This window comes from Aspergillus ruber, assembly GCF_000600275.1.
Source record: "Aspergillus ruber CBS 135680 unplaced genomic scaffold scaffold00001, whole genome shotgun sequence".
NCBI lineage: Eukaryota > Fungi > Ascomycota > Eurotiomycetes > Eurotiales > Aspergillaceae > Aspergillus > Aspergillus ruber.
The window spans coordinates 600,875-627,903 of record NW_024467297.1 but is presented as its reverse complement, the minus strand read 5'-3'; the positions used below and the strand labels follow the sequence as shown (position 1 = coordinate 627,903).

Sequence of the window (27,029 nt, the reverse complement as noted above, 5' to 3'; positions counted from 1 at the left end):
GCGAAACGCACCGTCGGTATCGTTACGGCATTATAGGTGGTGGGCTGAGTCACTCTGGCAATGCCAATGTTAAGTTACTGTTTGCATCAACAGTAATTTGCCTGTTGTCAATCATGGACGAGAATCATGTTGCCCTCTTTCAAGACCGAAGTCCGGACAACTCTGCATTGCCAATCCAGGCGCTGCAGGTTCCAGCGAGCCCCTCGCCTTCCCAATTAACCAGTCCGTTAGGGTAACGAACTTAGCCGTTCGATCCCATCCATTCGCATTATCCGCGTGCTCAATAGTATGTGTTAAGATGCGACCTTCCTCGTCGAAAGAAAAGATAAACAGCCCCGTAAACTGCTCCTCCTTGGACAATTTGAAGATCGGAGCATCCCCGCCAAGCAATTTGCTAAGGCCCTTATTGACGCCATTTTTCGATGATGCAGTATTTCCCGTCGCAGATGGAAGGGCACTCGAAGTCTGTGCATTCCCAGAGCCCTCCCCAGAGCCCTCCCTTGATTCCGTCTTCCACCGTACGACCAACCGTTCATCCCCGCAATCGCTATCACCGCATCTATTCGGGTCCAACACCGTCCCTGCGCGGACGATCCGCTCGCTTAGGATCTGTAGCTTAACGTTTCCTACTAGGGGGAGGCTACTCCATGCGACGGGGACGGTCCATAACGCTGCGCGATAAAGAGTACGGCCTTTGACGGTGGGAAGATGCGGATGCGTCGATGGGAAGAGATGGAGAGCAACGCTGGGAGAGAGGATTGTGGAAGGAAGGGCATTGAAGAGGATTGTAGGGAGGAGTGGCGAGAGGGTTCGTAGCGCTATAGCAGTCAGCACCCATAATCATCGGAAATCGAGGGGCTACCCACTCTTTCCCAATTTTATAATCCGTTCATCAGGCGGTTTGTGATCGTTATTCGAGTTTCCGTTGAGTCCCTCCAACAAAGGTAAAAGTCGGAGATCCGTCTGCGAAAAGAACGAGTATGATGCCTGGACCAGCCAGGGATCACCTAGTACCTCGTTCCGGGGCTGGACGAGCAAACGCGCATGTGAGGAAACAAATGCATGATGGGCATTGAAACAGGATATCGATGGCTTGAAGGAGGACGAGGCATGTAGAGGACGTCGGAGAGAGCATGACGAAGAGTGGATAGGGACTAGTTTCGGCATGACGGTATACAATTATGATAACAACAAATGGAAATAAATTCAATTAGAAGACAGAGAATAGATATATTCAGCCGTACAAGACGACGACAAATCGCTGATGGTGGTCAAGCCATGTGCTGAGTTGGAGAGTGTTGGTTGGAAATTAAAGATGGATTTTCTTCGCCGGAAGAAAAATATCGGAATGGACCGATGACGTTGATGGCCGAGCGCCGATGCGGAGATTCTAGAAGAGGATATCTATAGGAATATTGTATGGAAGGAACCTATATAAAAGAGATCCTTTATCAATTGACAGAAATACAATAAGTGAAAGATGGTGGTCAGCGTGTTTGTAATTCTGGTGATTGGTCGTCATTCTATACAACTCGGACTATGGACTAGATACTAAGGCATAAGATATATCCAAACAAAATAAGAAGAAATGTCATCACGGAATCAAGCCAGTTCATCATCATCCTCCGCGATCCCCATAAACCGTTTCTCTGCTAGATCCCGGATCTTGTCCTCCAATAGTCCTCGGCCATACCGCTCGGCCACCTTCATTGCGGCCTCGATCATCTTGCCGTTACGATCTCGCATCATCCGCACCAGTTCTAGGGCCTTCATACCCCGTTCCTCGCCTTCTCTGCATTCGACGGCCAGCATCTGTAGAAGCGTCTTGTCCAACTCCAGTTCCTTCCGTGCTAGTTCAGCCCGCTGTGCTGGCGTGGCATTCGTGGATGATAGGAGATCCTGGAACAAAGATAGGATGATATTGTTGCGGACGAATGCCTCCTCGAACTTGGCACTTTCATTGTGCGCAGCAGCAGCAGAACCCCCTTCGTCGTCCTCGCTCAGGGTTTTGTTGGGCGTATCGGAGATGGGGATCCGGAAGTCGAATTCGCTGAGCAACGGGCGAGGGAAGTAGGGGTATTTGTCTCCTCCCTTGAGAATGATGCAGTGGAATTTCCCTTGAGCAACAGCAACCGGCCAGTATGTCTCTTCCTTCCGTCCACCGGCCAAACGCTCCAGTTGCTTGGTGTCAAGCAATGGCACCCAGCGAGCTTGGCCCGTAGTGCGCCAGTGTTGCAGAATGAGCAAAACACCTTCTGAGTCATAGATACAGGGGTCCTGTGGACTCATTATTAATACGTGGTCCTAAACAATCCAGCCGGAAAGAATTCACTCACTCCTGAGTCAGAAAAGAAGACGCTCCGCAATTCTGCACCTTCTGGGAGGGCAACTACATCCTCGTTTTGACATATTTCGTCACGCTTGACATTCTCCAAAGTATAACACAGCGTTGCGGTGCGGCCATCACTGCCCAGCGGTCCATTTCCAATCGTCATGATGTAGTCCCGCCAAGCAGCGCAGGTCACAGCTGGGCTCTTTTGTCGGTATACCTTGTAAGGTGTTCCAAACAATGTGTATACGCGCACATAGTACTTTGTCGTCACAGCCACAATGTAGGAGTCACTCAACGCCAGCGCTGTTTCACGTCAGTCTATAGCTATATCTATATCGGTGATTGGAATTTACCTCTGATTCCTTCGCCAGCCGGCAATTGTGTCCGCCAATCAGCTCTCGTGGTCCATGTCTCATGAGGTCGGTAGAATATTGTCGCAGGATTGCCGTCCCTAGGACTGTTGGAAAATAATGTGCCATGCTCATCTAGATAATCATTAGCACTGCTTTAAATCGTCAACAAAACTCCATAGCACTTACTTAGACACGCCTTATCATATAGATAAGGGTCAGTGAAATGAAGGTCTCGATGCAGTTCTCGGTCATAGAACTCCACGGTGACTGTGTTATGTGTCTCCTGATCGACGGTCCATACAGCACCCGTCAAGTTCAAACTAAGATACCGTCGACTGCCTCTCCACGGTGTGCTTCCAGGCTGGAGTGGAGGGTGGGTTCTTGGCTTGGAAAATGAAGTCAATAACCGTTTCTCCACATGACCATCAGGGTCATCCAGGTGTTCATTTGTCCGCTTGCCGAATGGGTTCATGCCTTCAGCGTACCCAGCGCCATCATCGTCGTCAACGAAATCTGCCATGTCTGCATCAGAACCACCAAGAATATCATCGAGAGAGTCAGGAGTGCCTCCCCTCCTGCGTTCGATCGTCTCCTTTGGCCTGCTCGCCAGCGGCCGTCTCACATTGTCGGAGATCTCTGTCAAGGGTCCGGGGAAAATAGGTGCGGCTTGAAGTGGTTTTTGAAGGAGCGACAGATTGTCCTTGGATACGAGATCGTCGTAAATAAAAAGCTCTCCGTCCGACGTTGTAAACGAGAGCGAGTTTCTGGTGGGATGCCAGGCGAGGTTGATCACGTTCGGGAAGTCGTGGCGTTCCAAGACCTTTTGGCTTTTCGTTTCCCAAAGTAGGATTTGTCCATCTTTCCCAGCTGTAGCAAGAAGCGCACCATTGGGCGACCAACTGATCGCCGTGACGTCTCCATTGTGACCACCCGAGAAAATCTTTTCTTTCTTCCAGTCGGCCGTAGAATAAATAGCGATATCTCTCGTTGCTTCAGCAGACGCAAATGCCGTTCCATCAGGATGCCACACTGCTCTCGACGTGGCCTCGTCTTCGGGTTCAAGTCTTCGAATCACTCCGTCAAGTTTTCGTAGCAACTCCGGTTCCTCCGAGACCGTGGAGTAGATGTAAAGGATACCGTCCGTGCAGGAAACCGCGACATATCGTCCGCTTGGGTCGAAGGTGACGTGCTTTGCTCCTTTGCCTTGCTCGCGAAGGTATTTCACTTTGGTCATGTCCTCGATGTTGACAATCTTTACGGTGAGCTCACTGGTTTCAGACAACTGTTAGCTCTTTCTCCGGCCGTCTCGAATAAACATGCAAACTAACTCGCTTGCGACTGCAACCCATTCTCCATCCTTCGAAATCCCAATATCCCTCACCGGCAGAGCGCATCGCACCAGTAACTTTTCCATCTTGCCCGAGTTGATTTCATATTGCCAGACCGTCCCGTCTTCTGCTCCCATGATAAAGGAGTTGTTCTACCAAGTACCCATTATTAGCCTCTCGAAGTTCCCTCCCAACAGGTCAAACAGTGTTGGCAAAAATACAGTGGCACCAATTCCCAGGTTTCCGTCCACGCCCTCATCGACCGTCGTGGGCTCGCCATCTTGTCCGACAGTGTAGATTCGAATCGCTGAATTGGAACCTCCCGTAATTATTCGACGACCATCAGGTGTATATTCCAAGACCGTTGTCCCTGGGGTATCTAGTTGCGGTTGGCCATTAGCAATTCGTCCTAGTATAATAAAGTAGTCTTCGCTCTGACTTACGAGCTGGTCTCCCCCGGGGACGAATCGCTTCGGAGGACATCACGAAAGCGACTTAAAGCATTGATTATATTTAGTAATTGAGAATGTATATCAAGCAATTCACACCATTCAAAGCGTCCACGCCAAGTTGAAGTCTCAATGCAGTCAAGTCGGGGATCTACCTCGACGCGTCCCGCCGCATCACGCGTCGCGCTTCTGGGAATTTAGCCTAATTAAGTATGAAAAGGGCTTAGGGCACAGGGTCAGGGTTGGCTGTTCTACCATTAATTTACTGGGGTACCAAGGGTAGATCTTCAATGCGCGACTCTATTTAATCGTCCGACGGTCCATTTGCAGCAAGAAAGTCGAAATCAGCTCCATCTTGCGCCTGGTTTACCGCCCGTTCATACAACCCAAAATATCCCCGTCTCCGTTTCCTTTGCGCCAAAATGCCCTGTTCCTCTAGAGCCTGTTTCCTCTGTTCGATGCGAGCAGTTAACAGTTCGTCAGAGACATCAAGATGAAGTCGCCTTTCAGTCAAATCGCAGATGATCAAATCACCCGTCTCGACAACGCCAAATGATGACTCTGGCAAAGCTGACTCGGGCGAAATGTGAAGAACAATCGTACCGCCTGCAGTACCTGACATTCGTCCATCTGAAAGGCGTAACATATCTTTGACTCCCCCCTCAGCAAGTTTCCGCGGGATAGGGATTAAACCTGCTTCGGGCATCCCGGGATTTCCAATAGGACCTATTCCTTTCAAGACAAGCACTGAGTCCTTCGTCACGGGAAGATCCGGGTCATCAATTCTTGCTGCCAAATCGGCTGTATTCTCGAAAACAACAGCGGGACCGGTGTGGGAGAGAAGCGAGCGGTCTTTGGATGCGGATGCTTTCATTATGGCTCCGTTCGCGGCCAGGTTTCCACGGAGGACAATAAGGGAAGAATCCGGGTATAATGAATTGTTCAACGGTCTGATTATCTGCTGTGAGAGCGAAAATGTCCGGAATGTAGACACATCCAGAACCTCACCCAATGTCTGGCCTGTGATAGTCATGGCTGACAGTTTAAGGAGTGGGCGAAGGGTAAGTAGCAACGCCAACATGCCTCCTGCATTATGGAAATCAGTCATATAGTTCTCCCCGCTGGGCTTCAAGTCAATCAACAAAGGTGTTTTGCGTCCAATTTCCTCAAATGTCTGCAACGTTATCACGCCTTGAAGGGCAGGATGCCGGTTCGCGATGGCCATAAGATGGACTACAGCGTTTGTTGAGCCTCCTATTGCCTGGAGGACAGTAATTGCATTCACAAAAGATTCTTTCGTCAAAATATCTTGTGGCTTCCGTTTGATCTTCGCAACGTCCACAGCATTTGCGCCCGTTTCTTCAGCGATCCGGAGCCTTGCAGAGGATACTGCAGGCGCTGACGCACCCCGGAGCGGCATCATGCCCAATGCAGCAGTGACACATGCCATTGTGCTAGCAGTTCCCATGACACCACACGTTCCAATCTGGTTTAACACGTTAGCTACCTGAGAATAGTCTCGAATAAGGGCATGGATACGAACAGTCGGTGCGAGTTCGTCGTTGATAGCCGAGATCTCCTCGATATCGATCTTCTGCGCACGAAAAGCTGCCCAGTTATTCCGACAGTCAGTGCAGGCGCCGATTCTCTTGCCCCGGTGGCTTCCCGGTAGCATCGGGCCCGTTATGAGAGGCAGGACCGGCTTGTTTGCTGAGATGCCACCCATAAGCTGTGCCGGGACGGTTTTATCACATCCTACTATTATCAGTGACAATGAGGCATTCATGATACATAAAGTACACATACCACCAATCGTAATACACGCATCAAGCGGATGAGACCGAATCATCTCCTCCGTGTCCATGCTCATCAAGTTCCGCAGAAACATACTCGTTGGATATGAAAACGATTCATGGACACTTATCGTGGGGAATTCGATAGCTAGTCCTCCATTAAGCTGCACACCACGTTTAGCTGCCTCGATAAGCTGTGGTACATTTGCATGACATGGATTGAAGCCGGAAAATGTGTTCACTATGCCGATGATGGGTCGGGAGAGAGAGTCCTCAGAGTATCCCAAGCTTTTGATGAAGACTTTTCTGAGGAATAGAGAGAAATGCGCATCACCGTATGATGTTAGGCCTTGTCGAAGTCCCGAAGTAGATGAGATTGGGGTCGATAGATCATAGTCCTTGCTCAGGTGCGGTGTCTCATCGTCTTGTGCCATTTTCGATGTGAATATCTCAGCTCCCCTGTAGAGATGGAGGAATTGCTTTAAAACAGATTATGCATAGTGAGATTTGCTATCTTTTTCATTCTCTAAGCCCATGGCGATTGTTGTGATCGGCCAAAGTCCGTCCCCGGATATTTCTCCGTATTGATAATATGGTTCATCATGCTCGTTATTGGTCTTCGCAATTAGTCCGGTGCATGATGAATGAAGCTTAGCTCGGAACTGGCGTCTACACATAAAACCATTATATCTGTCTATGAATCATTGTCGTAAGGCCTAATTTGAATTTTGAAACAGCCACACATATGCCACAATTCCCTCTACTTATCAAACAAAAAATAAAAATAAAACTAAATTAACTAAAGTAAAATTAAAATAGAGTTCATCGTTTATACTCTCGTCGTCATCCGCACTCTGACATCTTTCTTTGGTGAAAATGTTCCCGGAGATGCCTTGCGCGTTGGGATAACCAACTGCTTTCCGCGCACCGGTTCAATGTCCCACATGGAGACAATTGTAGCAATGAAAACCAAGTTCTCCCTCTCTGCCAGGACACGCCCCTTGCATCTCGTTAAGCCACCACCAAACGGCTTGATGGTGTGAATCTCGGCCCGTTTGGCGCCCGTGTCGGGGTCTGTCGTGATGAATCTTAAGGGATCATATTGGCTTGGGTTCGAGAAGTAACGAAAATCGTTCTGGAGGGCACCATGCGAGATTGCAATACCGTCGCCTTTGGAAAGTTTGTATACCCGAGGTTGTTTTAACCCATCAATGGCAGCATCCTCTTTAGATTCTGTAAGGGTCAGGTCGGAGTCAAGTTCCTTGAGTGAAAACCCTGCAGAATCCAAACGCAAGGTCTCGTAAAAGCTGGCTTTCAATAGAGGACAAGAAGTGAACAGTCCCTGAGAGTCAATTTTGATTTGAGGAGGCTCTTCGAACGGAAATCCAGTCTCCTCAAGACTGGGTCGGGATGCCTTCACATAAGGAGCAATTTCTTTCCGAATGTCTTCCAACAGCGGAGGCTCAGCGTACACGCGAATTAAGTTCCAAAACACAATATTCGTCGTATTTCCATTCATGGCCCATAGCATAGATAGATGTGCTGATGCGCTGGCCAGCGATGAAAAGCCCATTCTGTGCATAGCACGGGCCCTTTGCTTAATTGGCTCTGCAACATCATCGAGATCACGAAATTTCACACCAGGGTCTCTACCATTATCCCAAGCGATGAAAGCTTCTTGGAAAGTCGCCAACGCCTGCAAAAGTCGACTCCGGGCCTTGTATGCCGCAGGGAGTCCCGGAATTGGTAGCCAACGACGTGCACCTTTCGACAGAGTTGAGAACTGACTATCCAAGATCCACAGATCATCGAATAGGTTTGGGAAATCCTCTAATATGGCCTGGCCAAAAAATCCGCCCGTGGTGATTTGCGCAGCAAAATTCCGCACCAGAGCAAATAGATTAGCTTCGCAAACATTTTTGCCGTCGGTGTTTTTGACTGTGACTTCACTTGCACGTTCCCAAGGCGTCTGATCCACCATACTCCAGGAGAAAGTCACCAGATTTGGGGTTTCACGCTGAATCCGACGAACAAACGCAGTCGTAGCTTCAGTGATGAACGGCTCCTGGAGGAAATGGCTGACATATTGATGGAGCTCTTGCCGATCAGCAGGACTCATCTTACGCACTGTGCCTGAATCGCCGAAAACCCTCTCCATTACACGGTCGATGAACGGGGAATTGGATGCGCCTCGAAATGCAAGCACAGACTGGGCCATAGAAGGCGAAGCCACCACATTTTGTTTAACACCACCAAGGATAATGCCAAAGACGGGCTCACCCATGTAGTCCCTAGTGATTCCATTAGCCCCCATATACATTGTGCTTGGTAAGTCCACGGGGAAGCTAACCTAGCTTGTCTCACGCAGCTCGTCATATTCCACGCAAATGATAGACTATGCCCAATCCATGGAAGCCAGTATGGGGCCACTCTCACAGGCCAGTAGTCCCCAGGACCTGTCTTGCTAGAATGGGATTGGAAGTCCGTGATGATACGTGTAGTGATGCAAGTAACGGCCAGGGTAATCAGAACAGTCACCCATGTCAGCCCCGACCCCGAAAGTGCATCTTTAACAATTTCTATCAAGTTACCTGCCAACGATAGATAGCTTTTCATTTTGGATTTTCTTCAGATGAAGAGAGAAGGGAGACAACGCGGGAGAGGACACCCGACTGATTCGGACGAGCATAGAACCAGGCCAAGGAGTATCAAGTGATGCACTATGAGTATACTGAATAGAAACCAATCACTCCTTTAGTTAGTTTTGAAATGTCTAAAACAAAAGGGGTTTCATAAAGACAGGGATTCAAATACGTGTATTGGCTTCAGCGCAGCATGATGGATGACAAATCATGTAGATTTGACTAGTTAGTTAACTGATAGTTAGTTATGCAGGTTGATTATATAAAGTTATGCTTCATAAATAAGTTACCAACTGAAGTTTCAATTACTATCATGAAGAAAAACAACTACTCAATTCTAACATCCCGGGGCGCCTGAGTCGTGGACAAATAAAAATTAAGATCAGTTCCCACTCTTGAGGTTTTTCTGGAGAACTGCACTATCATTCTCATATTGCCCAATCTTGTCCTGGGACTTATAGATCTTTTCTAAAAGCCAGTGAATTCTCGGGTGGAGTTCTCGGGGCTGTTTTGGCAGGGCACCCAGTACAGCGAGTTCTTCTTCGTGCTTTGTGATGGAGCTGTTCTCTTTCTTCAGCAGTTGCGACAGGATTGAAAGATCTAGACGGCTGCTCAATGCTTTGTTCTCAGCAACCCGCTTGAATGCTGTACGATATACTGGCTTCGCTGGCTTTACAGTGTGGGGGAACCCGTTGGTGGCACTGATCGCGATGAGTTCTGCTTGTTCTAGTGCGAGGAGGATCGCTTCGCCGTTCTCCTTGAATAGATCTGACGTAAGTACTTGGTTATATGGCAAGGTACCGTCCTTGGAATGACCGAGAGCTTTGATCAAGTGCCAGGCCTGTTCGCGAGTCCAGTGCTGCGACTGATTCTCAGAGCCCAGGATGAAAATCTTTAGAATTTCAGAAGCAGATTGCTCGATAATACGGTTGACAGCGGCTTTCATATGTTAGCAAAAGAAATATAAGATTGATAGCATTGCACATTGCATCCACGTTGACTCTTACCTTTGGGGGTTTCTCCCGCCTCAATCCGATGCGCCATGAATTCCAGATCTGATACTCGACCTCCCAACACCTCAATGCAGTTGTCTAAGTCCTCCATATTATTTACAGTCTTTATTTTCTCACTGTCAGACTCCAGACTCGACTCATACGCCAGAAGATTGAGGACGAACTTCCTTCCGACATCTAACGAGCAGTCGCCCATGGGAATGACTCGCAGTACCTGGTTAGGCAAAGCCTTACTGAGAGGTTTAGCGAAAGATACATCTGTTGTCAAAAAGATCACATGAGCGATATACTCAGTCGTCAGTCCGGCAGCCCATTCGGTGATCTTGTCGTACACCACGCTGTTCTCTTCCGCGTTGTGTAGATAGTTGTCAATAATCACGACTGGGCGCTGTTCGGGGTGGGCCTCCAGGTACTCGTCGTCGGACAGATGAACGTCTTTGTCATCTAGTTTTCTCGCTTCCAAACCGACTTTTCTCAAAGCAGTAGCAGTGCTCTGCCAAATGTTGCTGAGCTGGCTGTCCAATGTCTCTGAAAGGCCTGCCTTGGTACCAATCATGCCCTGAGATGCGAGGTCGATGAAGCTGCTGATGCTGTTCATCCATGAGAAGACCGGTCGATAGCCAACTTGTTGGGCGGCTCTTGCAATCTTTGCAGTGTCTCCTCGGGCATCTTGGATCTGCTTGCAGTCGATGATGACCTTGTGTTTATAGTCCTTCAGCACGTTGTCTAGCACAAGTTCCCGTTTCCCTGAGCCACGTGGTCCATGGACGACGATAAAGGTCTCGACATTTTCCTGTAACCATGATTGCAACTGTGAGATATCGCCTTGACGGTCTTCCCAAATGGCACTGAGGCCGCGAGGATCGGCTCTCCGGTTTCCGAAATATATGATGTTCGCCTTACTGATCTGTTGGCGGACCCAGTGCAAGAATTCATTCTCTTCCGTCGGAAGCGTGGCTTTAATCTTTATCTTTATAAAGAATGTACGTATAGGATCAAAGACTGTCACAGAGATGGCTGCAATCAACGCTGCGAAGGCGGGGATCACAATCCTCGGATGACTGAAGATCCAATCCTTAATCATGGACAGTTTGATCTTTCGCTCATATACTATCTTGAATTTAGTCCCGGCCTTGCCACCACCGTGCTCTTCCGGGATCGTGAATCCATGCAGACAGTTTCGCGCCATGACAGCGTATCGGAGTCGAGAGAACTCCACATGGGCATATCGTGGGCTGGTTTTCGAGTCTGACGGCTGAGGGTCGATCTCCTGCAACTTTCCATATGGACGAAGAAGAGAGTACAGATTTTCAATAGTCAATTCCGCCGCAGAAGTTTCTGGCGAAGTCGGCAAGAACTCCACCCTAAGTCGCTGACTGGGGATACGATAGAGATCCTCAATCCATGGCTTTCCCAGCACCCGGCTAACATAAACCCCTTGGAAAGGATTAAACCAGGGTCTTATTGGATTCTGGTGCAGGTTCTCTTTGATAGCATCCTCGATCTCAATATCCTTGGCATTGGACTTGTGTGAAAATTTGACGAATGCACCGCCTTCTTTCGTACGGGGGATGACCTCTTTGATTTCCAGTGGTAGGTTGTCCGGCAAGGCTCGTTGAATGATATGAATTGGCTCCGATGCAGCGAAATGTGGTCGATTGATCCGTTTCAATGCTTCCTCGTACGACCAGCTTCCATCGAGAGGGTTTCCTAGCAGCCATTGTAATCTGGATGGGAAGATGTCTTTTCGGTCAGTCATGGCACAGATAAAGCATTGTACAGAATAGTCCCTTACTATTTATAAAAAGCAATCCTTCCCCCTTGTTCACATTAATATGACCCGACTGAATAGACGAAGCCTGCCGTGGATTGGGCGTAGAAGTATACGCGGGGAAGGCCCTCGGAGATTTCCAGCGTACTGGGACTCCTGTCGAGGCAATTCGCATCATCTTTGCGAGACTTGGCGCATGGCGATGCGGACAAGATAAAGAAAGAGGGAGAGAAAACAGAAGAATGAGAAGAATGGCTGTAGTTGCCCAGAAAGTCTGGCAGCAATGACGTCGATCACCTGCTGCTCCGCGATTACAGCATGTAACAATTTATTACCGGATTCCCATAGTGAATGTGTATCGATACCGTCATTTTATGTTTTAAAAATTACGCTACGATTACCTCCGATATGACTACGATATTCACGCCCACCTCCGACACAACTCCAGAAATAATTTTCAAATAAACTGCGCAATGGGCTGGTGGTGGTCATCATCTCCTCAAAAAGACGAGTCGTCGTCTCCGGCTGCCTCTCCGGGCCTCGACGCAGCGCAAGCGCGAACCTTAACGCGAGACGAGGACGAACTCAAGAAATTGTTCGCTGCATTCGAGAGCAGCAATGCCAACGATAACAATGCGACAAGTTCAAAATCATTAGATCCCTCATCCTCGACACCCATTATCGATTCCTCCGCAGACCAGCAACTACAACCCTCCTCAATTGCCCCCGAATCTCTCTACCAAGATACCATGTCCTGCCGCTCCGCATTCGACTACGCCTTCTTCTGCCAGTCCTTCGGCGGCCAATTCGTCAATGTCTACCGCTACGGTGAACTGCGCTCATGCAGCGAGCACTGGGATAACTTTTGGCTCTGTATGCAGACCCGGTCATGGGGAGAGAATGAGAGGAGAAAGGCGATCCGGGACCATAATCGCAAGAAGGCGATCAAGTATAAGACCGGACCAAGTAGTGAGGACGTGTGGGATATGAGAACGCAGCCGGTACAGAATGTGTTCCAGGGGGATTTTGCTGCGCTGGAGAAGGAGATGCAGGCTGAGGAGGAGGCGGGTGGTGCTGGGGCGCGTGTTTAATTGAGTTCGATGGTTGGTTTTATTATGATGATATACCTGTGGAAGACTGATAACTGTACAATAGACTGTTTCTACTCTTGAATGAGCCTATGGCATTCGCCTCTGTTTAACTAGAATGAGATTCTCCCCATTATACAAAGCAGACATTCCCTTTACCTTTATTGTTGTTGTCCTGTTCTCACTGATTGCCAATGCTCTTTTTCTTCCTTTGACCTATTCACCATCTTTAACAACAGAATATGAAGACCCTTGTTTGGATCACAATTGCAATATAAAGACACTATGGAATGAAGCTACCAGCATCAGATACATGGCACTTCTTAATCTCCATCGTTTTCTAGAGAATCAAGTCAATCAAACCTAGTCTAGGAAATACTCTGTACAAGCATGTATCTACGATTTTACCACTTCTTACCATCCTTCAAGCCCTCACTGGACCCGGACTCGGACGATGTATCCTCACCCTCGATATTGTCCCCGTCGTCCCCCTCGATCCCGAGCTCCAACCTAAGTTCATCTACACGAACCCGCATTCCATTCCTCTCTCACCTCCAATCCAAAAAGCAGCAGAACCTGCATCTGTACCAGCATCAACAACAACAACAGAAGCAAGTCCGCTGGGGCCCAGCTACCGAAATTCCTCCAACCAAACCAGAACCAGAGGCACGTCCACATCCACTCCGCGGAAGCCCCCTCCTCCAACTCAAGCCCAAGCCCAAGCACAGCAATGCTAAACCAATCCGCAAGCCCCCGACCCCATTGGATCAAGAGATGTTCCACAAAAACCTCTGGGAGATGATCCACCAAGCCGAAGCAAAAGTAAAGCTCAGCTACGAGTATCTGAATCTCTCCGGTGAGGATGAGCGCGATGACCGTGTCCTCGATGCGTGGTTCAGAGTTGAGGAGCAGGTGATGGATAAAAGGGTGAATAGGGCTGCTAGGTCTCAGGTGCAGGCGCTGGTTCAGGCGCAGGCAAGGCCGAAGATTGCGAAGAGGAAAAAGAAGGCAAAGAGAGTGTTGAAATCTGAAAAGAAGAGTGGACTTTTTGGTGAGGCTGAGGTGTCTTCAAAGGGCATGGACATTATCCAAGGCGTTGAGAAGGTTGTGGAGGACTGATTATGTTATTTCAGAGTTATGGCGTTGTTTAGATATTTTGCGAGGTCATGGACAGCTGGGCTCCCATCTATATGCTGAGTAACAAAAATGTACAGGTATTGAAGGCAGCCATTGTATTCAACAGATAATAATATGTACCTCTTAAGAAGATTCTGCAGATCAGACGCTTGCGTTACAGCGTAAAGGTTCAACAAAACGAAACGAGCAAATAGCTTGAGCGAACTAGTCTTCCCACTTTTCAGTTCCCCAAATTGAGTATAGATATATCCACCAAAATTTGCCTTTTATCTTTCCGACGCCGAACTCCGTTGGAATTGGTATCATAAACGATCCCAGTAATGTAACCACCAAATCCTGGCTAATAGTAACTACAGAAGCACTGCTTTATGCAGCGAGGATATTCTCAGTACTCTGAGGAACTGCGTCAATGGCTGGACGACGAACAATACCGCCAGTCACTGGAAGCCTAGAGCTGGTGCCCACGAGGAATGCGTCTACTTCGCGGGCACACTGGCGGCCCTCATTGATACCCCTGTGAAAATAAATTAGCAAATAAAATCATAATCCATAATATTGAGAAGTGACCTACCAAACGATAAGAGACTGCCCGCGGCGGCAGTCACCCGCAGCAAAAACGCCAGGAATGTTGGAAACGTAATGACCAGGGGGAGTCTTGACATTCTTTCGAGCATCACGCTCAATTTCGTCACCCAGAAGACGGTCCTCGGGACCCAGGAAACCCATGGAAAGGAGGACAAGATCGGCAGGGAAGAACTGCTCACTGCCATCGACGGTTTTCATATCCCAACCGCCAGAGGCACTCTTGCTCCATTCGACCCGAACGGTATTGATTCCCTTAACACGGCCGCTACCATCATCGACAAACTCCGTCGACATGACACAATACTCACGGGGGTCATTACCCATGTGGGTCTTGACTTCTGAGTGACCATAATCGACACGGTAAATACGCGGCCACTGAGGCCAGGGGTTGTCACGAGCACGCTCCGGCGGAGGCTGGGGGAGCAGCTCAAAGTTAGTAACAGACTTGGCGCCGTGACGAACAGAAGTACCAATGCAGTCGTTACCAGTGTCGCCACCACCAATCACAACAACGTGCTTGTCCTTGGCAGAGATATACTCGCCATCAGAGAGACCCGAGTCAAGGAGCGACTTGGTGTTGCGGTGCAAGAACTGCATAGCGAAGTGCACACCGTCGAGCTCACGGCCAGTGACTTTGAGGTCACGAGCGACAGTAGCACCCGTCGCAATAACTACAGCATTATGGCTCTCCTGGAGAGACTGCAATGTGATCTCGTTTTTGGGACCGACGGCAACACTGGTAACAAAATTGACACCCTCAGCCGCCATGAGGTCTACACGGCGTTGCACAACCTTTTTGTCCAATTTCATGTTAGGGATACCGTACATCAGCAAGCCACCAATCCGGTCAGCACGCTCATAAACCGTAACACTGTGGCCAGCATGGTTGAGCTGATCCGCAGCGGCCAGACCGGCTGGACCGGATCCAATAATGGCAACAGTTCTTCCGGTACGAGTCTTGGGAGGACGAGGAACCATCCAGCCCATCTCAAACCCACGATCAATGATGGCGCATTCGATGGACTTGATGCCAACCGGGTCTTCGTTGATACCAAGAACGCATGCACCCTCGCAAGGCGCAGGGCAAACACGACCAGTGAATTCGGGGAAGTTGTTAGTCATCAGCAGACGGTTCAAAGCATCTTGCCATTGGTTCTGGAACACGAGTTCATTCCACTTGGGGATGATGTTGGAAATAGGGCAGCCAGTGTCTGATTGACAGAACGGGACACCACAATCCATGCAACGAGCGGACTGGTACTTAAGTTCATCCTCGCTCAGACGGCTGGTAATCTCACCCCAGTCCCGAGTACGACTGATCGGGTTACGGTATTTCTCACTGCGGCGATTATACTTCATGAAACCTCTTGTTTTGTCGAGAATCAGGGCAGATCGCTTCTTCTCGGTCTTGGAATCACTGATACTGTCCTCAATGTCCAGCATATCCGTCTTCTTAGATTCTTCGTCCGCCTTCTGCTTCGGCTTCTCCTTGTTCACAGGAGTACCTGGGAGCTGGGGCAGAGTAAACTCCGCTTTCTTAGCAGCCGCAGCCTTGGCGGCCTCCTCTTCCAAGATGCGCTTGTAGTCTCTGGGCAGCACCTTAATAAAGTGAGGAAGAGCACGAGTGAAATCCAAAAGAACACGAGCAGCGAGCTCGGATCCAGTGTAGTGGTGGTGATCCTCGATCAAGCCGCGGACGAAAGCAATCTCAGAGGGATCCTCGAGACCTGAGATCTCAACCATCTCCATGTTGACCTTGGAGTGGAAGTCTTGGTTCATGTCCAGAATGTACCCAATACCTCCAGACATACCAGCCGCGAAGTTACGACCTGTAGATCCGAGAACAAGCACACGACCGCCAGTCATGTACTCGCATCCGTGATCTCCAATACCTTCCACCACGGCGGTGACACCGGAGTTTCGAACAGCAAACCGCTCAGCGGCCATGCCACGGAAGAAGCAAGTACCACGGGTAGCACCGTAGAGACAAGTATTACCGACGATGACATTTTCCTCAGCCTTGAAAGCAGCACCGCGGGGCGGGTAGATAATGAGGCGACCACCGGATAAGCCCTTGCCGACGTAGTCATTAGCATCACCCTCAAGCTCAAGTGTGATACCAGGTGCAAGGTAGGCACCAAAAGACTGGCCGGCAGAGCCCTTGATGTTGGCATGAATAGTGTCTTGCGGAAGTCCATCTCCACCGAAGCGACGGCTGACCTGATAAGATAGGGTCGCACCCAGACCACGATCAGTGTTGACAATGTCGCACTCGATGCGGCAAGGCAAACCCTTCTCCAATGCAAGTTCCGACTCGGCAATTAGTTTGTTATCGAGACGGGTGTGAAGACGGTGGTCTTGCTTGCGAACATTGTAGGTCGCAACGCCAGGTCGGAGTGAGTGGGCCGGCGTGAGAATGAGCGAGGGATCGATCTTCTCCTGTTTAGGGTGGGTTATGTCGTCCCGAACCTTGAGTAGTTCTGCGCGTCCAATCATCTCGTTAACAGTCCGGATGCCCAACCTAGCCATGATGGCACGCATCTCATTGGCAAGGTAATAGAAGAAGTTGATCACATGCTCCGGGGTACCCTGGAACTTCTTCCGCAGCTCAGGGTCCTGAGTGGCGATACCAACTGGGCAGGTGTTCAAATGACATTTCCCTATAAAGGAATTAGCTGGACAGATTGTCAAAAAGAAAAGAAGGGAAAACGAGCATACTCATCATGATGCATCCCATGGCAATCAATGGAGTTGTAGCAAAGCCATATTCTTCGGCGCCGAGCAAACAGGCAATGGCGAGATCGCGACCAGTACGCAGTTGACCATCAGTTTGGACGACGACACGACCACGCAGGTCGTTCAGAACAAGGGTTTGGTGTGTCTCCGCCAGACCCAGTTCCCATGGGAGACCGGCATACTTAATACCCGTCCAGCGGGAAGCACCGGTACCACCATCATGACCGGAGATAAGGATATGGTCTGCCTTGGCTTTAGCAACACCAGACGCAACAATACCAACACCAACTTCAGAGACCAGCTTGACGGAGACACGGGCACGAGGGTTGGAGCACTTGAGGTCATAAATGAGTTGCTTGAGATCCTCGATGGAGTAAATGTCATGGTGAGGAGGAGGGGAGATCAGGCCGACACCCGGTGTGGAGTAACGGGTGTGGGCAATCGGGCCGACGACCTTGTGACCAGGAAGCTCACCACCCTCACCGGGTTTGGCACCTTGTGCCATCTTGATTTGCAGCTCGTCGGCATCGGCCAGGTAGTGAGAGGTAACACCAAAACGGCCGGACGCAATTTGCTTGATGGCGGACCGCATTGTGTCACCGCTCTCAAGTCTCTTGCTACGCTCGGGATCCTCACCACCTTCTCCAGTGTTGGACTTTCCGCCCAGTCGGTTCATGGCAATAGCCAGGGTGGAGTGAGATTCCATGGAGATGGATCCGTAGGACATGGCACCCGTCACGAAGCGACGGACAATCTCAGTCCATGGCTCGACCTGGTCTATGGGGATCGGCGCCCGTTGTTCAAAGTCGAAGTCAAGCATGCCACGAAGAGTGCAGTTCTTGATCTTCTCATGTTCAGCCTTGGCATAAGCCTCGTACGACCTGTCGTTCTTCGTACGCACAGCATCTTGCACGTTGGCAATAGCAACGGGATCGTTGACGTGTTCCTCACCTCCATCACGCCAGTGATATTCACCAGTTTCAGCAAGACCTGGGACCTCGACGATCTCGCGAGATGGATAACCCGCTTCGTGGAACGCAAAGGCATCTTGGGCAATTAGTTCGAATGTTATACCCCGGATACGGCTCGCCGTCCCCGCGAAGCAGCGGTCAATAACGCTGTCATCAATACCGAGCGCCTCGAAAATCTGTGCACCTTTGTAGGACTGTAGGGTTGAGATACCCATCTTACTCATGACCTTCAAGATGCCACCGTCACAAGAGGCCTTGTAATTTTCGATTATCTTTTCATCTGAGATTTCCTTGCGGATCAACTTTTCTCGATTCATCTTGAGCATGCACTCCATGGCCAGGTAAGGATTGATAGCATCAGCACCATAACCAACCAAGACACACATGTGGTGAACCTCACGGGCCTCCGCGGTTTCCACTACAAGAGCAGCCAAAGACCGCCACTTGTTACGGACCATATGATGGTGAACCAAGCCAGTCGCGAGCAGCGCTGACACGGGAACACGGTCCGCAGACGTCGCGCGGTCTGAGAGAACGATAGCCTTATCTCCGCTGTTGATGGCCTCTGTTGCGGCATCGCAAATGGAATCAAGTGCCTCAAGGTAGCCAGGAATACCCTTCCTTTTCTCGAAAGTGATGTCGATGACCTTCACGGTCCAGTCGTGGTGGGCCCAACTCATGTTCTTGAGAGCGTTGAACTCGGGAATGGTCAGAATGGGAGAAGGTAGGAGCAATCGGTTGCATTGCGAAGGGTCCATCTCTAGGAGATTGCCCTGAGGACCGACATAACAGTCCAAAGACATAACAACTGCCTCACGAATGGGGTCGATGGGAGGATTAGTAACCTGTGCAAAGAGCTGACGGAAGTACTCATAGAGCAGACGGGGCTGCTGTGCAATGCAAGCCAACGGGGTATCGTTACCCATCGAACCGAGAGCTTCCTTTGAGTCAGCGGCCATAGGACCAAGAAGCAGACTGACCTGCTCAAAAGAGTATCCGAATGCCTTGAGACGATGGTCATTTTGGACGGTGCTATTGTCCAGCGTGAACCCTAGGTCGACGTTCATATCTAGCAACCGCTTTTTGATGGCCGGCAGCCTCAACAGTTCTTTGTCGAGCCATGTCGCGAAGTCCTGACGATGCGCCACAGTGTGCTTGAGCTCCGAGTCGTCAATGATGCGACCCGCAACCGTGTCAACCAGCAACATCTTTCCGGGCTGCAGACGGCCCTTCTGGATGACGCGCTCGGGGTCAATGTCGATGGTACCCACTTCGGATGCACAGATGATACGGTCATCGTCTGTGACGTAGAAACGGCAGGGACGCAATCCGTTTCTGTCCAGGTTCGCACCGCAGTAGCGTCCGTCCGAAAAAGTGAAGAGCGCGGGACCGTCCCAGGGCTCCATTTGACACGCTGCCCATTCATAAAAGGCTGCCTTGGCAGGGTCCATTCCCGGGCTATCTTGCCAGGCTTCAGGAATCATGATCATGACTGCTTCTGGCAGGGACAAAACGCCATTAATCATCAACAATTCCAGAACATTGTCAAATGCAGCCGAGTCGGAACCGCCGTCCTCGACAATTGGGTACAAGTAATCCAACTCGTCACCGAAAATGTCTGATTTAAGGACACCTTCTCTGGCGCGCATCCAGTTCTTGTTTCCACGAAGAGTGTTGATTTCACCGTTGTGGGCGGCCCAACGCAATGGCTGTGCGCGGTCCCAAGATGGGAAGGTGTTGGTGGAGAAACGAGAGTGGACGAGGGCAAAGTGACCTTCATAGTCAACGTTCACCAAGTCATGGTAATACTCGTACACCTGAGATGGAGACAGCTGACCCTTGTAGACAATGTTTCTGTTACTCAGAGAGCAAAGATAGAACCAATTGGCCAAGCCAATTACATGGGTCGCACGTTTCCTGAGAACGTACAATTGCAGCTCGAAGGTCTTGTCGTCAAACGAATCAGGGTCGGTGGTCTCTGGCTTGTTTCCATCGCCGTAGGCCGACCTGAGGACAACGAAAGGCTGCATAATAATCGGTTCCCGGGACAGCGCTGCAGGACCAAGGATGGTCGAGTCACCAGGGACTTCACGCCATCCCAGTACCCGCAGACCCAAAGAGACAGCAATCTCTTCGAAAGACGCAATAGACTCCTTCAAGGATTCCGGTTCAGGCTTAAAGAAGAGGTTTCCGACAGCATATTGACCCAAGGGAGGCAGGTCAAGTCCGACTTCACGGGCGAAATTCTTGATAAAGAATTTGTGAGGGATGCTGGTCATTACACCGGCACCGTCACCGTCTCGCGCATCAGAGCCGACAGCACCGCGGTGGGTCATGTTACAGAGCAAATGGCGGGCTGTTCATGTGTCAGTCTTCTGTTTCTTTTCGCCAAATAGGATGGAGCTTACCATCACTAACAATCTTGTGACTAGGTTTGCCCTTGATATGACTGAATGCGTCAGTAATCCTGCTGGTCCTCAGGTTTCGAAGATAGGAACTTACGCAGCGAAGCCTACACCGCAAGCATCCTTTTCAAATTCAGGATCATAAAGACCCTGCCGCTCGGGCAGGGTGTTTGCCCATCCATAACCGCGCTTGGGAGTGTACTCCAAATATTCATTGGGAGTCTGCTCTTCAATTATGGGGCCATAGATTTCCTCCAAGTTCAGACCCATTCTTCCGCCGTTAACCGACAGAGAAATGCAACGAGGTGTGGTTCTTATAAGGAGAGATACCGCCGCTGCGGTGGTTGAGAGCAGCCGGAGGACTCGATTGGGTATGAGGGATAATTCTCCGTCGTCAAGGGAATTTCGAGGTCAAGAACGTGGGAGGAAAGCGATGAGACGAGAGAGATCTTTACCCAACGTCTGATTCCAGTAGAGATGGAAGAATTGGAAAAATGGATAAATTATGGTAGGAGGAAGAAAGAGAAATGTGGAGGAGAAGAAGAGGGGAAGACTAAGCAAAAAGAGGGCGGCGGGGCAGTGAATGCGGGTGGAAGATGGTACGTCGGTAGGCAGTAAGTAGTAAGTAGCAGTAGTAGCAGCAGCGGATGCATGCACAATGGGGTTTAGCCTGTTCATTGGTGACTATGCCAATTATGCCAATTCTGTAGACTTTCAAGCAATATAACTCCATCACTTTTGGTATTTTATCCCTACTGTGCATTCTCTACATAGTACTACTACTCTCTGTGCCTATTTACTTATACAGTTCTGTATAAATACTCGTTTACCGTACACAATTCAGGATATGCTCCTTCTTCATGCTTAGTACCGTTTAATACAAACCTATACTCCGACATCTGTTCCTAGATATTCCGCACCCTTCTTGAACCTTCCGCTCTCGGGTCTCTCCAACTCTCCGGATGCAGCCCGCGGAGTGGTGGGAGATAAGCATGGCTCCAGCCAATCAACAGTGGGGTTTTGCAACCGGGTTGACCCAAAACGATTAGGTTGAAACTACGTCAGTTAAGATCCAACATGGTGGGGCCGCCAGCTGGAGGATTTACTGTACAAGTACTGTACTACCAGGTATCCATGATACATCAAGCCATCCAATGCATACGGAGTGCTTGCCTGCTATCATGCGGACAATACAGGTGTATATCAATTGATAATCATTTTATACGCCACCACCCATAGTTCGTATATAGGGTCTGTACCTGGTAAATTGTACGTACTGTAAATGATCATCTCGAACCAAATGCACGGTCTTACTGTGGGGCAGTGCTTAAATTCTTAGTCATACCCTTGCAGCGACTTCAAAACAACTTCCATATCTATGACAGCTGGGCTTGTTGGGCTTATGAAATTTACATAACTAATATGCAGGTTATACTCTGTATCCTATCCAAATCCTCAGCAAGTGCATTGTTCACTCTGAAAGGGTCCTCATCTCCACATCGAGTGATCAAAACCTTTACCGTACAGAGCATGTATCAATTGGTTCACCTCCAATGTCGGGGAGTTCCGGAGCTCCCCGCATGAGCATGAGGATTGGACTCTGTTCATCATAAAGTACGTACCTGTACGTACTCTGTAATGTCCGACATGTGACTCGCTATGTCAATATTCTAGTAGCCACGTAGAAGGCAGTGCAGTGCGTTCACGGGGCCTCCATGCTTACTTCTGATTCGTCCCGGGTATTGGAGTCGAGATTTTAAATCCGACGACGTTTACACCGGAGTAGACTATCTAGTCCGACACCCGAGGCTAAGAATGATAACCAAAACAATGTTATGATAATCGTAATGAAAATAGCCGTCTATCTGCGCTGACCAAATTGAAGGATCCATTCTTAGCGGATATAGCGTACCCATTCGGGTAGCCGGCTTCCTTAAGAGTAAACCAGGATAATATTTCCCTTTCATTCCAAAATTTGCTGATGTCAAATTCCTCCACCTGTGAAGGAACCGTCGTACTCTCCTCTCCTCCAACAATCACCTGACCCATGCCAATGTTCTGCCGTCCGATTTTCCCCGACACTCCCCTGTCCTGCCTTGTCTTCTTTAGGCTCACCGGAAAGAATAGACTGCTCGGGAAATTCGTGTTTGCAGATAGTTGTATTGACGGCAGATGCACTCCTTAATAGGATTGAATGACGGATCACATGTGGCTTAATGTCACGTGATTGATGGTGAATATTTGTGCCTCAGGTATTAATATTAATCCTACTGTGGCATCTCAACCAAAGCAAAGAAGAAATAGAGATAAGCAGCAGACCAATGTAACTGTATCTCATACTACTATTCCTATTCAAGGTCCTTATTCTATATGCCAGTACAATCCTGCTCATCATGTTGTTGCTATACGGAGATGTTTTGGTCCTCCGCCTTCTTTCCGAATTTAACCTCTTGAACAACAAGATTGCATTTACATTGTCTGACAGTATTATACTTGAAGATATTCGGATATAATTATAACTACAAGGATCACAATTCGTGCTCCTGCCTTAGCCTGTTCCATCAGTTTGCGCGACTGCATGCTCAAGCCTTGCGCCTGAAGATCGCCGCAGACGCAGAAACAAAGGGTGTCATAAGTCAAAGCTTTCATTGAACAAAGAAAAGGCTACTGCCTCAATCTACCACAACGATAGCTTCTATATCTAAAACACTCATCAACCTCCTGCCGACAATGTTGACCCTTCCGCTCATCGTCCCCCGAGACGTAAGTGTCAAATCTCACATCAGCTCTACAACGAAGCTAACCAACCCATCTACTAACAGTCCCACGAGCTCTGGTTCGGCTCCTCTCACTCCCACAGCACCTCCCACCAAAACCAAGCCCACCACGCCCGCCGCAGCACCAATGGCCATACCCTCAACCGCCTCCAACACCCTCCAACCCCCACCGGTGAAAGCCTCTCCGCACTACATCTCGAAGAACGCGCCCTCCGTGCGCGCAAAAACAACATCGCCTATTTTGGATACTCATGGATTAAGCCCGCAGGATGTTCGAAGACAATGCTGGGAATGAAGGAGGAGGAAGCGGAGAGGGAAGAGGCGTTTGCGGCCGCACAGCAGGAGATTGCTGCTGCCGCAGCGGCAGCTGCCGCAGCGGAGGTGGCTGGGCCTGAGGAGCAGGGTGAGGAAGGAGAGGAAGGGCTCTCGGGGATGGAGAGGGATTTGGATGATGATATTCCTGAAGGGGATGCGGAGGGGCTTGTGGAGGAAGGAGAGGAGGGATTGGAGGAGGAGGATTTTGGTGATGAGGAGGGGTATATGGAGCGGGATTTGGATGATGATATCCCCGAGACATATCCTGATGAGGAATTTGATCTGGAGAATGGGTTGGAAGGGGAGGAATTTGAGGACGACGAAGGGCAGTACGAAGACTTTGATAACCAAGTTGATCTTGACGATGAAATACCCTCCGCCGACGGCGCAGGAGAGAATGATGATGAAGAATTTAACGACGACGAAAATGAATACAACTACGACCAAAGTGAAGAACGAATTATGAGCGACCAAGGCATGGCCCGCGACCTCGATGATGAAATCCCCTCAGCCGTCGAGGACGCCTCAATCCAAGGAGAGGAATGGCAACACACCGACTCAGAAGCGGAATTTGACGACGATGAAGAGAGTTTCTTCAATCCCAGAAACAGTCTTCGCAACTCCCTTCGCATCAGTTGCTTCCGCAACAGCACCTCCAGCGCTCATGGACACGGACTCCCGCAGCCGCCATCTATCCAGCGCCTACGTGGTCGCGAGACCGAGGCACAACGGCGGTTCTTGCAGCGTTGGAGCGGTGGTGGAGATTCGTTTGTTGCGGATTCAAGCATGATGGTTGATGAGGAGGATCTGCGTGCTTCGGTGACGAGTCAGGGGAGTAGGCGAAGTGCTTTTGGGGGATTTTCGAGGAGAACTGGTGGACCTAGGGATAGTCTTGACGGTTGATGTATGAGACTTGAGACTCGCATGGCTGGCGTATCGTCTGGATTCGGGTGCATTCTTAGACATAGATTAGGGATATAATTTATTATCATAGTACAAGACAGATGTTTTGCGTATTAGATGATAGTCATCATATTTAATATGCAGTAGACAGTAACAAAACACTATCAATGCAGAACCATAACTCCCATCCTGTAAGTGATCACTGTCACACAGTTTGAACAATGCAACCCAAACGCCCGCCCAGCATGCAACGAAATTATATAACATAAGGCAATAAAAAATGCTGACTATCCAGCAAGACGAAACGTAGCGATATCTAAAGCAGACCATCAAGTCAACCAAACATATGCAAATATAAAGAAAACCGCAATAAGAAACAACAGCCACACACGCCATCCGACACCAGTACGCTCCGCCATCCGAAGCATACGGGTCATATTGCCCTTGATACGAATACGGGTGTTGTCAAAGGTATCATTGAGATCGGTTATGTTCGAGGTGTCACGGATTTCGTCGCCAATGGCCATTGTCATCTATGAGGTCAGCACGTCAACAAGTATTCAACGGACCAAAAGGGCTGGGAAGCAACATACATTCTTCAACATCTTCACCTTAGCACTGATCCCTTCCACCTCGGAATCATTCTGCGACTCCAGAGATGAAAGAACAGCGTCGGAATATTGGCCCCTACCCTCATATTAATGCATGTCACAAATCCATGTTTGTCATGGACAAACGTACTTTGAGTTTGGCGTCGCGCTCCGAAATCCACCTGAAGCATCCCCGCTCACATTTCTACTATCGAGTTCGGCGCTGGAATACCCTCCGTAACCGTATCCGCCCACTCGGCCTGGCGATTTGCTAGCTGGTCGTGAATTGCCATCGTAGGAGTCGAAAAGGGATGAGGCGGCGCGAGGGTCGCGCTGGCGGGGGAATCTAGGAAGTAACAGTTAACTGTTTCTCTGTATAGTATGGGCAAGTGAGACTGGAAGATTAGAGGTGTAGCTCATACCGTGAAGCCATAAGTCGTTGTTGTGTACGGAGTACTTCTCGGAGAAATAAACAATGAGACAATGCAACAAGGAATCAGAACCGGTCGGACTTGTAGAATCAATAAATGTGCATTGCGCAAAATCGGAGAATTCAGATATGAAACTAGTCAAAGCAAATCAACAAGTTCAGACAACCTGGCTGTGTCTTGACCAGAAGAAAAAGGATGAGCTTGCGGCGAAACCGACGATATCATGGGCCAAACACAGGTCAGGCTCTGATTGGCCGCCCCCGCCAGTGCACGTGAGCCAGTATACAGATTATTTATTTGTTTTGACGATAGAGCACAGTACAGAGTATTAGCAACAGAAGTCCCTACTCAGGTACTTTGTAGCGGTATTTGCTTGTTCACATATATATCTGTACTATTTGTATAGGAGATCTATGCGTATCTCTGGACCGTATGCTATTATCGTAATAACTTCATTGATCCTTCTGGTATCATTATAACCCGGCAGATGGTCATAATAAAGCGATAAAGCTGTACGTAGAAAAGTAAACGGGACATAACGACATAAAACTCCCCTCCCATTAAACCCAGCGCCTCTCATTATTCTTTTCTTTTTTTCCCCACCACTCTCGATTCCAGGATAATCATGCTTTCAATTTCGAGAAAACGGGGGAAAAAAAAAAAAAAAAAAAAATTCATAACGACATAATGTGGAATTAATCGCGCATCTGGTCATCATCGTTTTCATTGTCGTTGTCCTGAGGCGCAAAGTCCTCGTCGTCATCGTCGTCGTCCATCTCGTCGTTCTTGGTCTTCTCAGCCGCTTCCTGGAAGTCGATGTTCTTGCCACGTGTGCGGCGTCCACCTTGGATGATGTTTTCGGAGGAGATAGGTTCGAGGTTGCCCTGGCCCTCGTCTTCCTCTGAGAAAAGAAAGGTCAGCTTTTTGAAATTCACCAAAGGAATATTGTATTATAGGTCTCGTAGGAAATCGTTGAAATGGTACAAAAGAAATTTATAAGACTGAAGCGAATATAATCGAAGGAGGGGCGGTATTTACCTTCAGGAACCTGAAACAACGTTAGTATCCCATAGTGTGTTTTTTGGCACTTCGACCGGAGGAACTCAGAACTCACCAGCTCTTCATTTTCGTTCTCGCTGTCCTCGCTGTCCTCTTCATCCATGCTCATCTCGACCGAAGGGTCCTCAGCCTTGCCCTTGCCCTTGTACGCAGCCGCATCGGGGGCATTGGCGGCGGGGTCGTTGAAGTTGGCACTCATGGTGGGTTGTGATACAGGAGAAATGACTGAGGTTGAAGAGAAATGGTGTTACAGTATCAGTGGGAAAGGGCGGGTTATTTTGAAAGAGAGAGGATGGTGAATTGGAAGAGAAAGAAGAAGAGAGAAAGAGAAGAGAGCAGAGAGAGACGGTG

At 49.2% G+C, this 27,029-nt stretch overlaps 11 protein-coding genes across 11 annotated transcripts; 3 read left to right on the top strand and 8 right to left on the bottom strand.

Moving 5' to 3' along the window:
- Positions 1 to 111: 111 nt before the first annotated feature.
- EURHEDRAFT_511801 (uncharacterized protein) lies at positions 112 to 1,167 on the bottom strand (the record flags this gene model as incomplete). The annotated part of the gene is made up of 2 exons (XM_040786002.1): positions 112 to 818; positions 867 to 1,167. The coding sequence occupies 2 exons, from the start codon at positions 1,165 to 1,167 to the stop codon at positions 112 to 114; spliced, it is 1,008 nt and encodes a 335-aa protein (XP_040643277.1).
- Positions 1,168 to 1,602: 435 nt separating this feature from the next.
- EURHEDRAFT_373513 (WD40 repeat domain-containing protein) lies at positions 1,603 to 4,496 on the bottom strand (the record flags this gene model as incomplete). Its single annotated transcript, XM_040778537.1, has 7 exons — positions 1,603 to 2,277; positions 2,337 to 2,635; positions 2,686 to 2,817; positions 2,872 to 3,953; positions 4,014 to 4,165; positions 4,235 to 4,392; positions 4,457 to 4,496. 7 exons carry the CDS (start codon positions 4,494 to 4,496, stop codon positions 1,603 to 1,605), a joined length of 2,538 nt encoding a protein of 845 aa, XP_040643276.1.
- An 81-nt stretch (positions 4,497 to 4,577) lies between these two features.
- ilv3C (putative dihydroxy-acid dehydratase) lies at positions 4,578 to 6,802 on the bottom strand. The gene is made up of 3 exons (XM_040779543.1): positions 6,269 to 6,802; positions 6,006 to 6,217; positions 4,578 to 5,948 (listed from the first exon to the last, which is right to left on the bottom strand). The coding sequence occupies exons 1-3, from the start codon at positions 6,687 to 6,689 to the stop codon at positions 4,767 to 4,769; spliced, it is 1,815 nt and encodes a 604-aa protein (XP_040643275.1). The 5' UTR covers positions 6,690 to 6,802; the 3' UTR covers positions 4,578 to 4,766.
- A 120-nt stretch (positions 6,803 to 6,922) lies between these two features.
- On the bottom strand, positions 6,923 to 9,080 carry EURHEDRAFT_407572 (cytochrome P450). Its single transcript, XM_040780598.1, has 2 exons — positions 8,606 to 9,080; positions 6,923 to 8,546 (listed from the first exon to the last, which is right to left on the bottom strand). The coding sequence occupies exons 1-2, from the start codon at positions 8,869 to 8,871 to the stop codon at positions 7,085 to 7,087; spliced, it is 1,728 nt and encodes a 575-aa protein (XP_040643274.1). The 5' UTR covers positions 8,872 to 9,080; the 3' UTR covers positions 6,923 to 7,084.
- A 66-nt stretch (positions 9,081 to 9,146) lies between these two features.
- On the bottom strand, positions 9,147 to 11,929 carry yme2 (putative RNA12 protein). The gene is made up of 3 exons (XM_040785273.1): positions 11,706 to 11,929; positions 9,905 to 11,653; positions 9,147 to 9,836 (listed from the first exon to the last, which is right to left on the bottom strand). The coding sequence occupies exons 1-3, from the start codon at positions 11,857 to 11,859 to the stop codon at positions 9,280 to 9,282; spliced, it is 2,460 nt and encodes an 819-aa protein (XP_040643273.1). The 5' UTR covers positions 11,860 to 11,929; the 3' UTR covers positions 9,147 to 9,279.
- Positions 11,930 to 12,120: 191 nt separating this feature from the next.
- On the top strand, positions 12,121 to 13,087 carry EURHEDRAFT_407570 (EMI1 family protein). The gene has a single exon (XM_040780597.1). It carries the CDS (start codon positions 12,155 to 12,157, stop codon positions 12,770 to 12,772), a length of 618 nt encoding a protein of 205 aa, XP_040643272.1. The 5' UTR covers positions 12,121 to 12,154; the 3' UTR covers positions 12,773 to 13,087.
- Positions 13,088 to 13,159: 72 nt separating this feature from the next.
- Positions 13,160 to 13,888, top strand: EURHEDRAFT_398753 (uncharacterized protein; the record flags this gene model as incomplete). The annotated part of the gene is made up of 1 exon (XM_040779866.1): positions 13,160 to 13,888. One exon carries the CDS (start codon positions 13,160 to 13,162, stop codon positions 13,886 to 13,888), a length of 729 nt encoding a protein of 242 aa, XP_040643271.1.
- A 384-nt stretch (positions 13,889 to 14,272) lies between these two features.
- Positions 14,273 to 20,873, bottom strand: EURHEDRAFT_445338 (glutamate synthase (NADH); the record flags this gene model as incomplete). The annotated part of the gene is made up of 5 exons (XM_040783526.1): positions 14,273 to 14,420; positions 14,478 to 17,151; positions 17,210 to 20,554; positions 20,607 to 20,647; positions 20,701 to 20,873. The coding sequence occupies 5 exons, from the start codon at positions 20,871 to 20,873 to the stop codon at positions 14,273 to 14,275; spliced, it is 6,381 nt and encodes a 2,126-aa protein (XP_040643270.1).
- Positions 20,874 to 23,333: 2,460 nt separating this feature from the next.
- On the top strand, positions 23,334 to 24,598 carry EURHEDRAFT_373506 (uncharacterized protein; the record flags this gene model as incomplete). Its single annotated transcript, XM_040778536.1, has 2 exons — positions 23,334 to 23,366; positions 23,426 to 24,598. The coding sequence occupies 2 exons, from the start codon at positions 23,334 to 23,336 to the stop codon at positions 24,596 to 24,598; spliced, it is 1,206 nt and encodes a 401-aa protein (XP_040643269.1).
- On the bottom strand, positions 24,449 to 25,803 carry EURHEDRAFT_407565 (SNARE domain- containing protein). The gene is made up of 4 exons (XM_040780596.1): positions 25,611 to 25,803; positions 25,340 to 25,534; positions 25,192 to 25,285; positions 24,449 to 25,131 (listed from the first exon to the last, which is right to left on the bottom strand). Exons 1-4 carry the CDS (start codon positions 25,619 to 25,621, stop codon positions 24,928 to 24,930), a joined length of 504 nt encoding a protein of 167 aa, XP_040643268.1. The 5' UTR covers positions 25,622 to 25,803; the 3' UTR covers positions 24,449 to 24,927.
- A 458-nt stretch (positions 25,804 to 26,261) lies between these two features.
- On the bottom strand, positions 26,262 to 27,015 carry EURHEDRAFT_407563 (histone H2A.Z-specific chaperone CHZ1). Its single transcript, XM_040780595.1, has 3 exons — positions 26,734 to 27,015; positions 26,658 to 26,667; positions 26,262 to 26,520 (listed from the first exon to the last, which is right to left on the bottom strand). The coding sequence occupies exons 1-3, from the start codon at positions 26,875 to 26,877 to the stop codon at positions 26,315 to 26,317; spliced, it is 360 nt and encodes a 119-aa protein (XP_040643267.1). The 5' UTR covers positions 26,878 to 27,015; the 3' UTR covers positions 26,262 to 26,314.
- Positions 27,016 to 27,029: the final 14 nt, after the last annotated feature.